The following is a 12333-nucleotide window of genomic DNA, read 5'->3' as shown; positions in this document are numbered from 1 at the left end:
TGAACCGTAGAATAGGGATAATAACGAGCTGTCACTTCATAGGTTACTGTACAAATGAAATGAGTTGGGCATGCAGAGGACCCAGCCTGGTGCTTAGCTCACCACAAAGGCTCTATAAATCTCAGCTAATCACAGCAAGCTTTTACGTTTTCTTGGTATCTCAAACATTTCCTGATGGAAGTTTCAGTTCATCCTTTCCATTGTATGGTTATAATGCAGTAAGTCTATCAGCTTTCTTCTTTAATCTAAGTCCCATTTAATCCATTGGGGCGCCTGGGTGGCTCAGTTGGTGGAGCGTTGACTTCAGCTCAGATCATGATCTCGTGGTTCGTGGGTTTGAGCCCCGTGTTGGGCTCTGTGTTGACAGCTCAGAGCCCAGATCCTGCTTTGGATTCTGTGTCTCCCTCTCTCTCTGCCCCTCCCCTGCTCACGCTTTGTCTCTCTCTGTCTCAAAAATAAATAAAAACATTACAAAAAATTAAGCTAATATAACCTTTGACCCTATATTTTTGGTTCTTTTAAATTGCTTCCACAGATTCTCAATTTCTGGGTAGTATTTAGAAGCAGCAGCGGCATTGCTGATATTTCCTGAGTGCTTTGTATCTTGTTTACTTTTTTGGCAAATTGGGAACAGGATGTTTTGTTTCGTTTTGTTTTGTCTTCTTTCCTAAGTCTTTTGTTTATACCTGCCTACAATTTGTTAGCTATAGCCAAAGCCCAAATAGCTATTAGATTGAGATAAACTGTGTAATTCTGATATTAATTCCGTTATCTACAGCTTTTTTGAGATCATATACTCAAGGGTCAACAGTTCAGTGACTTCAAATGAACAAAAAATAATTGTGAGAACAAGAATTGGAAACAAAAACCTCATCAATTTTGCCTCAATCCAAAATATTACATAACTGAAAATTAATGTATGAAATGAGTGTATTACATTAAATTAAAATGCCATATTATACACAGTATTGGCTTTTACCATGAACTTATTATATGCTAAGCCCTACACTAAGCCCTTTGCATGGATGACACCATTGAATCTTTTCAGTGACCTTCTGAGTTGGGTACTTATATCTTTCTCACATTACATTTGAAGAGAGTTTGCCTGACACCACACAAATGACAAGTGGCCAGCAGGGAAATTAAACCCTGATCTGCCTGGCTACAAAGCCCAGCACACTCTCAAACACTGTTCTTAAACACTGCTCTCTGCCATTAATAGTCTTGAGGAATTGTTTCCAAAGAAAAACCGTACACTGAACCCTGCTCTTTTATTTTTTTTTATTTTTTTCCTATTTTTATTTAAAAAAAATTTTTTTTCAATATATGAAATTTATTGTCAAATTGGTTTCCATACGACACCCAGTGCTCATCCCAAAAGGTGTGAACCCTGCTCTTTTAAAGAAATGCATTTTTTAAGAGACAAAAAGGAGAAGGTAACATATTTATCATGTTCCAGATACAGTGTTAGGTGATTTAAAGACACATCCAAGTCAATCTTTACAATTCAGTGAAGTAGGCTTAAGTATCTCCACTTACCAATTAGAATCTGACAATTTAAGTTAGTTAAGTAACTTAAAAGACATGAAGTGCCTACATGGTAAGATAAAATTTAAACCATATCTGATTCCCTTACTTCTGTTGGCATAAATGGTTGCCATTTTTCTCAAAGTAGAATGTGAGTCTGTTCCTAGCAGATGCTTAATAACATCTAACAACATACATAGACTGAGGTCCTAGCCAATGACAAAATGTCATCTAGACTTCACACTTTGATTTATTAATGCAACAAATGAGGGGTTGGATAGTTCTGAACTGTAAGTAGCCATCTGTCTCCCTTTCTTCACCTCTCTTCATGTCGTTAGCTGTTAACCCTTTAAGGTCACATTGCCAATCTTTTTTTTCCACATGAAGTGATACTTTATGTCATAATCTAAAATTGAAACACAGAGAAATAGGAACTTAATTGTGTCGAGGATAAAGAAATTTCACAAAGAAAGTGATTATTCAGCTTGGGCTATGAAGGATGAGTAGAAGTTTTTTTAGCAGAGGAATCAGGGAAGGGCATCCCAAGACGGGAGAATATATTTATGAAGGCACAAAATTATGAATGAGTATATTTGAAATGTTTTTTTGGAAGCTTCTTCAACATCTGTACAAGATTAATCATTTCTGTTTTCATTTTAGTAGTCTAGTTTATATTTTTCATTAAATATCTATTATATATTTTTTCAATTTTTCATTTAAATTCATCAGTTTACATACAGTGCAATATTGGTTTCAGGAGTAGAATTCAGTGGTTCACCACTTACATACAACACCCAGAGCTCATCATAACAAGTGCCCTCCTTAGTACCCATCACCCATCTAACCCATACCCCACCTCCCCCCTTCCATCAACCCTCAGTTTGTTCTCTATAATTAAGAGTCTCTTTCGGTTTGTTTCCCTCTCCCTTTTTACTATATTTGATTTTAATCGTGTGTATATCTACCTCCCATGTTTAGCTATGAGCTTCTTAAGAATATGACTTAGAGGGGCGCCTGGGTGGCGCAGTCGGTTGGGCGTCCGACTTCAGCCAGGTCACGATCTCGCGGTCCGTGGGTTCGAGCCCCGCGTCGGGCTCTGGGCTGATGGCTCAGAGCCTGGAGCCTGTTTCCGATTCTGTGTCTCCCTCTCTCTCTGACCCTCCCCCGTTCATGCTCTGTCTCTCTCTGTCCCAAAAATAAATAAACGTTGAAAAAAAAAATTAAAAAAAAAAAAAAAAAATAAATAAAAAGAATATGACTTAGAGATATTTATAATTCCAGTGCTTAGCATAGTAATTACTCAATACATATATGTTTAAATGAACAAGACAATAAATAAATAATGTAAAGAAGTACCTTTAGGGGGTGACAAGGAAAGTTTAGCTAGAAAAGAGTGTGTATGAGAGAGAGAGATGTATATGTTACTGGGTGAATGTATGGCTTTGAGGAGACTAAAGAGGTGGGTTGGATCTGATCGTTAATTCTACAGATACTTTACTAAGTTATTAAAACTTAACCTATAAGCAATAAACAATTGTTGGAGGTCCTAACAGAAGCATAGTAATATTGGGGCACCAGGGTGGTTCAGTCAGTTAAGTGTCTGACCTGTTCAGGTCATGATCTCACGGTCTGTGAGTTTGAGCCCTGCATCAGGCTGTGGGCACAGCTGACACTTTGGACCCTCCGTCCCTTCCTTCCTCTCTTCTTTCTCCCTCTCTCACTCAAAAATAAACATTATTTAAAAAAAAAAAAAAAAGCAGGGTAGTATTGTGTGGTTTGCATTTTGGAAAGATGCTAGTTTAGAAGTGAAATAATTATGACCATAACATTTCTAGCACCTTGGTCCACATTCCCTCACCCCACTCCAGAGCCCACCTTCAGATAGTGCCCTTAGGTTTTGTGGACTCCCCGTGCTTTCTGCCTGGGAATAGTCTCTGGCCAAGGAACTTTATTCAGTCAACATACATGGGGCGGACCAGACACGTGTGATAATTAATCCACCAACAAAAGTGGGGCAGGAATTGGTATAAAAATACTCCAGATTCCTTTGCAACTCAGTAGGACAATTCAGAGTTGCTAAACACCATTTTTCAGAGGATCCCTTGTGCTATTGAGCCACAGTTCCTCACAGTGGTAACCCATTCATTGACACTTGCTTGATTGACTGTCCTTTCCCTGTGTCACTTTCCCTCTCTTTTATCATGTCTTCTGGAATCATCTTCCAGATAAATTGTTTATCTTCAAACCTTTGTCTCAGGGTCTGCTATTGGGAAAATCCCAACTAAATAAAATTTTTCATTTTCTCTTTTCCCTGATAGAAGGAAATCATAAAGGGAGGCTGGTGATGGTATCTTTGTGTCATATCTATATGTACTGAGAGGTATAAAGAACCCTCCAAACATTGTGGCGGTTTAAAAGAAAAGCATTCTTATATTCTGGAAATTCACATTTAAGTTATAAGTAAAAAACAACAACAGAGAATAAATGTTGATATATTCATACAATGGAATTCTGCACCTTGGCGGTAATGAATTAACTTCCCATGCAAAGACATTAATGTCAAAAGAGTAACATTTAAATGAAAAATAGCAAATTTCAATAGAATTAAGTTAATATAAAGTTCAAATATTGCCATAGGCTGTTGAGAGACACAAATATAGGGGTGAAACCTAAAGAAAAACAAAGGAATAATAACCACCAAACTCAAGAGAGTGATGACTTCTAGAGGGAGTGAGGGTAAGGAATCAGGCTGGGGTCTACTGAGAACATTCAAGGCACTGACACTGCGCTCTGCCTTAAACTAGGTAGTAGCACCCAGGTGTTCATTGTATCAGAGTTCCTTATACTTTACATATTTTTAATTCTTTTCTAAATGCTTACTATTTAATAAAAACATGTTAAAAATACTTCCAACGAGATGGTGATGTCTTTTTGATGTTGTCATTGATGATGATGTCATTTGATGTCACTAGGTTATTTCTCACCAATTTAGAAGTCCAATAACCACAGGCACTAATGTTCTTCTTACCCCAGATGAACTGGCAAAACATAAATACTCTTTTAGCTTGAATAATTATTTTTGTAAAGGTAAAGCCAGTGTTTTTGACATACCAAAAATTGCAAGTCAAATATTGAAAGCATTAATTTCTGACTTTTTTTTAATTTCAATCAATTTGATTTACAACAAATCATCAGGGTCCCAGGGAGAGCAAGGAACACACAGAACAGGACTACTCCTGTGAACATGCCCTTGAACACCTGTCTTCACATCCCCCCAGTGCTGGGTAAGAGCCATCAGCTCAGCTCCACTGCTAATGTCCATACCATACGTGTCCGCTTGTGATGCCCACATCGTAGTTTCTCTCGCCAGGAACTGTAGGTAAAACAAAATACGTAAGTGAAATTCACGACGGGCATTGGTTATATGTAAAACAAATTTAGAAAGGAGCCGAAAGTGACTGGAGACTACAATGGTGTGTTGCAAAAAGGTTTGGGATGAACAGGGACACCTTTCAAGAATCTAGAATCCAGGGGCGCCTGGGTGGCGCAGTCGGTTAAGCGTCCGACATCAGCCAGGTCACGATCTCTCGGTCTGTGAGTTCGAGCCCCGCGTCGGGCTCTGGGCTGATGGCTCGGAGCCTGGAGCCTGTTTCCGATTCTGTGTCTCCCTCTCTCTCTGCCCCTCCCCCGTTCATGCTCTGTCTCTCTCTGTCCCAAAAATAAATAAAAAACGTTGAAAAAAAAAAAAAAAAAGAATCTAGAATCCACCTGGAGTCAGGTCTTGGATGCCACTCCTGGCCCATGCTTGGGTCCAGTGTTTCACATGACCTTGCTGCGGTAACCCACTTCTGCTCAAAACATTCTCTGGACCCTCTGCTTTAAAATTCTTGTTCTTCTCTGGCCTCGCTGCTCTTGGATCTTGATTCTCTGTCTTTGCCCCTGTGGATTCAATATTTGCTAAGTGGCCTACCTGATTTGGGGTTTCTCAAATTGATATTTTTTCTCAAGTTCTCCTTACATTGTCCCTTCAATCATAGAATACAGAAAAGTCTCATTCCACCATCAAACCCTCCCTGGGCCTCCACACCCCAGGCTGGGCCCTGCTTAGGCGGAAAGGTGTTAGACATTACCTAGAGACACAAGAGCTGCCAGCATTATCAGGGGATGTTCTAATTAGTTGCAAATCTGTTTATTTTCTCTGGTGGACTCTGACTTCTTTCAGGTAGAATCGTGTCTTGTTCAGCTCTGCATTCCCCACCCCTGGCACAGAGTTAGTCCTCGAATGACATCTGAATGAGTGAAAACGAAACGGCATTGTGTCTCATCTTTTATTCTTCCAAATTATTCTGCTTTGATGATCTGAGCAGCTACAACCAGGAAACTGAGGAAAGGGAAGAGATCTTCAAATGGACTCAGAGAGGCTTGAAAAGGCTTTGGGATACACTAGATTTGAAATTACTTCAGATGTATTTCCGCCTTCCCTTTTAAGCTCTTGTTTGCTGAGAAACAAGGGAGAAAACAGCACTGAGAGGGATTTTAGGAGCCTACGAGAAGAGAGTAGGCAAGAGTTTACTCTGCCACGGGAGCTTGTACTGGCTCAGCCACAGGTAGAGGGCACACAGACCCAGTGGCACTGGTCTGGTCTGGCAAGTTCCATGGCTGCTCTCTGATTCTGAGAAGTACAGATGGGAGAAGAGAACTGGTCTCTGCCTCTGTCCCTCCTCTTCCATTGCCCCCCACCCAGTGGTCTTGTCTCTCTACATCACCGTTAGAATAAACATCATAGCAACTGTATTTCCCCAAGTGGAATCCTGTTCTCATTGCATCCAGTCATACAAACAATAGTCTACTATATTGAAATCATGCATTTTTCATTCTTAGCATATTTCAGCCACCAAATGAAGAACTGTAGGAATGGGGACCAAAGTCCAAACTTTTCGGTAAACAGAAAAGCCAAAGACACCACACAATGACAGCGTGGACCCAGCATGGCCCCCTGGTGGTGGTGAGCAACACAAAGCTAAGTTCAAAGGGAATCACAGCCCAGTCACCCCTCCATGGATTCCCCGTCTGTCTTTTCCAAATCCTCATCCCATCAAAATGCTGCTCCGGGTCTAAGCCTGACAGATAGGGTTTGTAGGGGACGGTACACCAGTAAGTACGTCTGCTTTGCACAGAGACCTGCCTCAGTCCCCAGCTGGAAGACTTTCTCTTTGCACAACATGTTTATGTTTTCTTACGGTGTTACTTGAAGCCTTGGGCATGCACCCCTCCCATTTTGTTTCAACAACTCCTAGAACAATAAAGCGAGGGCTTAACCAATGTGGCATTTGAGGAGACAATCACTGCAGCCAGGAGGAAGAAGTGCCAGGGTGAGGAGGAAAGAAGAGGAGGAGGGAGTGTAGGAGGAGGCAGAAAATAAATATTGGGAAGCAGAAGGTCCAGGTTGTTCGGCCTCCTGGGGAGAGCTGCCTCCTTCCTTCATCAGCAGTATGAACTCCTCAAGACAGTAAAAGTCCCAGGGTCAGGAAACCAGCCCTAGAGTCTTCATTCTGCCATTCAGTCTTTATGGGTCCTTCGGGAAGCCACTTTAAGGCCTCAGAATCTTAGTCCCCACACTGTAAAATGGAGACAATCCATTTTATATAAATGGTATAATGCCTGTCCTTTCAGATTCAAAAATATGTGTGACAACTACATAAAATTGTTATATACGCTACAAAGTTCAGCTGAAGCCTTAACTAGTGTTCTCTCTGTACAATTGGTCAGCAAGGAAGCCCAAGTGATGTAGCACCTTCCCCAGAGAGGATTTTACTTCCTTGTTCCTGAGGCTGTAAATCAAGGGGTTCAGCATGGGGGTGACCAGGTTATTCAGGATCTGAACAGTTGCATCCAGCCAGGGGCTTGGGGTGGGCCTGAGGTAGATGAGGACCACCGGCATGTAGAAAAGCAGGATGGCGGTGAGGTGGGCACTGCAGGTGGAGAAGGCACGGCGTCTGCCTTCAGTAGAGCGGATCTGCAGGATGGAGCAGACAATGCGGCTGTAGGAGGTGAGGATGAGAAGGAAGCAGCTGAGGGGCATGAGGCCCACGCTGACGAACCCCACCCTCTCCAGGGCTGAGGTGTCAGCACAAGCCAGCTTCAGCATCACCGGGATATCACAGAAGAAGTAATCCACCTCATTGGGGCCACAGTAGGGCAACTGGAAGGTGAGAGTGGTTAGGAAGGTGGCCTGAATGCAGCCAAAAAAAGAGGTCCCCACGGCCAGGATGGCACACACCCTGTGGCTCATGATTACCGTGTAGCGGAGAGGGTAACAGATGGCGACAAAGCGGTCGTAGGCCATCACCGTGTACAGGAAGCACTCGGTACAGCCCAGGAAGTGGTAGAAGAAGAGCTGGGACATGCAGCCCGCATAGGAGATGGCCCGGCTGTTCCCCGAGAGGTAGAAGAGCATCTTGGGGGAGCTCACAGAAGGGAAAAATATGTCACACACAGACAGTTGACACAGGAAGAAGTACATGGGGGTGTGAAGCCGAGTGGAGGAGACAATCGCCAGTAGGATGAGCAGGTTCCCCATAAGAGTGAAGACGTAGCAGCCCAAAAACAGGACAAAGAGCATGGTCTCCAGGTCTTCCGTGTGTGGGATGCCCAGCAGGATGAACTCAGTCACTGCTGAGAGATTCTTCATAGCTGTGAGAAAGGCAGACCTCTGAACGCAACCCACAACACCGAAGTCTGAACACCAACATCAAATTATCAAGCTTTTCACTGATGGATGCTTTGATTGTGTTTTTAACAGGCAACACCAGCCTTCTTATGAATGGCAAGATGTATATCAAAATATCAGGTAGTAAGAAATGCCAATTTCAGCACCACACTCCATCCCACTCCTGGAAGGAGTGTGTTAGAGAGGCTGATGGCTGTTCTCTATGATGAGATCAGAGGTTTAGAGTATATACAAAATATTCTGCTGAGAAAACTTTTTCAGTTTGTTCAGTTCTCTCGTTAGTATTTCCTCTCCTTAGGCGTCTTTGTATTTTTATACTCTCATGATATCTTTGAGTAACAAACTTCCACTATTCATTATCCTTTAGAAAAATCAGCAGGTGGGGAGGGGGAGGGGGAAATGTGTTAGAAATCAGAGCATTTCATTTAAATCCTGGCTGTCTTAGTAAAGTTTATGAGATGTCTGTGAGGGCATCTGGCAAAAACATAAACCCTAATAATAAGTGCTCATTTTATGTATCTTTTTTATTTTTAATAAAATTTTTTTAACATTTGTTTATTATTGAGAGACAGAGAGACACAGAATGTGAGCAGGGGAGGGGCAGAGAGAGGGGGAGACAGAGAATCCGAAGCAGGCTCCAGGGTCTGAGCTGCTGGCACAGAGCCCTACGTGGGACTCAAACCCACAAACCACGAGATCGTGACCTGAGCTGAAGCTGAGCTGACGCCCAACCGACTGAGCCACCCAGGCGCCCCGTATGTTTCTTAAACTTCCTTCTTTAAGTGCTTTCCTTTGGTGATGGCATTCTGTAACTATTCGTAAATAAATGTTTTATGAAACAAATTATTGAAAAGACTTAGACCATATCCTCTTCAGATTACATCCCTCCTGACTTGAAAGGTCTTATAGCCCCATATCTTTTGGGTGACACTGCTCTGGTTCTTCTGGTGCTTTTAACTTTTCCTCAGGAGACTTGAGGCAACTCTGAAATACTAAGCAAAAGAAATAGTAACAGCAAGAAAGCATCAATTTCATGTTACCGTGATGAAGAAATACAGGGACCCTTATAGTGGAAAGTCAAAGAACAGCTCAAACAATTCAAGAGCAGGGTATGGTGCCTGGAAGACACAGAGACCTCTTCCTCCCACTACTCATTTAATAACAACAACAATAATAATACACAGACACGTGCATATACATACATACCATTTAATGAATATTTACTGTGCTCCAAGGACTGTGCCCAACACTTTCCAAATGTGACTCATTTAAGTAAACCTATAAGAAGAAGCTATTACTACTATCCTCATGTACAAATCAGGGAACTGAAGCTTGGAAAAGTTCAGCAAGTGGCCGAAGGTTACTAAGCTAACATGTGACAGAGCTGAGACCCAGACGAGTTTCATTTCATTCAGGCTGCTTCGTACTCCTAATCACTAGGAAAACTGCCTTCTGCCTCTGCTTTTAAGACAGCCATCCACTGCAAGCAATGACACTCTTCTAGATGGGTTCACATCATTTTATAGTAAGATAGGACAAGCCTTCTTGTCTTACTTCTTCCTGGTTATTTCCAGTCTTGACTTTACAGCACACCTAGTTATGATAGAATTCAGTTTTAGAGATCAGACAACAGACTTTTTCTATCCTTTTGACACTAGAACTTAATATCAGCCCCACTACAAGAGCTTTCAACCTGAGAAACTTAACAGAAACCCATGGGGGAGGGGAAGGAAAAAAAAAAGAGGTTAGAGTGGGAGAGAGCCAAAGCATAAGAGACTCTTAAAAACTGAGAACAAACTGAGGGTTGATGTGGGGGTGGGAGAGAGGGGAGAGTGGGTGATGGGTATTGAGGAGGGCACCTTATGGGATGAGCACTGGATGTTGTATGGAAACCAATTTGACAATAAACTTCATATATTGAAAAAAAAGAGATTTCAAGTGAAAGAGTCACATGCAAAATGGGGATTCCAATCATAAATTGTGGCAAGTGACACTGAAAAACACGCCAAAGAGAGTGACCAAGCCAAAATGAGTCATTCATATACCACCCTGCAACTGAGACAAAATTGAAGATAGCAGAGAGGGAAACAGTGACATCCTGGGGGAGAGAGGCTATTGACAACCTGCTTCTTATTACAAATTCTAGTCATACCTGAAGAGTGTCTCCTAGCAATGCCGAATTTTTGAGTTCTGGATCACCTCTTCTTGGTCAAAAAAGGCTCTCAGAGGTCTTTGGTCCTTACTTACAGTTGGATATTCTATAATTCTATAATCCTGTTTGATTTATAAGTCTATTTTAGGAAAAATATGTTCCCAGAGACCAGAAAAGCTCCTGTGTGTGGACCTGCTCATGTGTGAGGGGCAGAGGTGAGCAGTTAGATACATTCTGGAGCAGTCTGGACATTCACATCGTCCACCTGAGAACACAGTCAAGTTTGACAAAGTGTCATAACAAGACCTCACCTTTACTGTCTCTGAGCAGAACACAGAGTGCTCTAACCAAAGGAGCTTCAATTCTCCTACTTATAAAGAACCGAGTCTCATAGGGTTTGTACAATCAAGATCTACACTCACTCATTCTCCCTGGATTGCTTCCTTGGAAATTTTTTTAGATTCCCTTATGTCGTACTTGAGGTATAGAGATAGCTCTGAGGGAGCAATTAGTTTTTTAACCTTATTTATCATCCAGCTATGAAATAATAGCAATAAAATCATCAGAAAGAGATGCTGTAAAGTGGGAAATAACAATGTTCCTTCAAGATCACTTACATGGTAGAATGAGCTTCAATTCTATCATTTTTTTGGTTGTCCGTTACACTCTCAAGGCTTTATTATATTACCTGTCAGTTGCTTTTGAGGTTATCTGTACATTCATGTGACTATACAGTTATCTCTAATAAACATCACTATTAAAGACAGAATAGTGATAAACATCACTATTAAAGACAGTTAATGATTATTTATTATGCATCTCCTATCATGATGTGTCCTTCAGGTCAGTACTCCTAAAGAGAAGTATTTACATACTAGATGCATCCATAGCAGAGGACCCGTATAAATAAAGGGGTTGGCTATAGGGCACCTGGGTGGCTCAGTCGGTCAAGCGTTTGACTTTGGCTCAGGTCATGATCTCACCATTCATGAGTTCAAGCCCCACATGGGGCTACGTGCTGACAGCTCAGAGCCTGGAGCCTGCGTTGAATTCTGTGTCTCCTTCTCTTTGTCTCTCTGCCCCTTGCTCAGTCATATTCTGTCTCTCTTTCTCTCAAAAATTAATAAACATTAAAAAAATTTTAAATAAAGGAGCAGGCTATAAGCCTTCTCAAAATGATTGAGAAAAATGATTGAATAGCTAATATTCAGTTAATCCATAGTAAACATTTACCTCAAGCTAAGTGCTATGCTAAATTTTAAATTCATTATTACTTTTAATCTCCAATAGAAACCTTATAAAGTAGGTGGCATTTGACAAAGAAACTGAAAAGTAGATGAAATATCTTGAAGATTACACAGCTAGAAAGAAACTGAATTGAGATTCTAATTGCAATGCTTTCAAGCATTATGCTTTGATGAATGCCAGAGATCTGAGTTTTGTACTGAAACAGAAACAGAGATATAATGTGGTCTTCAAATGCTTGCATGGCTGGTAGTCTTGATATACGCTGTTCCATGTGATGACTCAGGAATCATAGGCAGATATGGTAGAAAGATTTATTTTCAGAATAGAAAGAAAGTGTTTATTAGAAAATGTACATAGGTGAAATACGCAAGCTTATGAGATGATTAGCTCCTTGTCGCTAGAAATATCCAAGGTGTGGAGAGAATCATCTTGTAGGTGTGCCATTAAGAATGTTGTCAATTTGGGGGCGCCTGGGTGACTCAGTCGGCTAAGTGTCCGACTTCGGCTCAGGTCGTGATCTCGCGGTCTGTGAGTTCGAGCCCCGCGTCGGGCTCTGTGCTAACAGCTCAGAGCCTGGAGCCTGTTTCAGATTCTGTGTCTCCCTCTTTCTCTGACCCTCCCCTGTTCATGCTCTCTCTCTGTCTCAAAAATAAATAAATGTTAAAAAAAATTAAAA

The 12333-nt window shown here is 41.5% G+C and overlaps 1 protein-coding gene across 1 annotated transcript; it reads right to left on the bottom strand.

Annotated features, from left to right (window-relative positions):
• Window positions 1-7264: 7264 nt before the first annotated feature.
• LOC124505879 (olfactory receptor 149-like) lies at window positions 7265-8218 on the bottom strand. Its single transcript, XM_047071945.1, has one exon. It carries the CDS (start codon window positions 8216-8218, stop codon window positions 7265-7267), a length of 954 nt encoding a protein of 317 aa, XP_046927901.1.
• Window positions 8219-12333: the final 4115 nt, after the last annotated feature.

Source organism: Lynx rufus, unplaced genomic scaffold (assembly GCF_022079265.1).
Source record: "Lynx rufus isolate CCGP_SWC_20201006 ecotype Redwood Valley unplaced genomic scaffold, mLynRuf1.p SCAF_9, whole genome shotgun sequence".
NCBI lineage: Eukaryota > Metazoa > Chordata > Mammalia > Carnivora > Felidae > Lynx > Lynx rufus.
The sequence above is the reverse complement of the archived record's forward strand: the minus strand, read 5'-3'. Positions and strand labels throughout refer to the sequence as shown.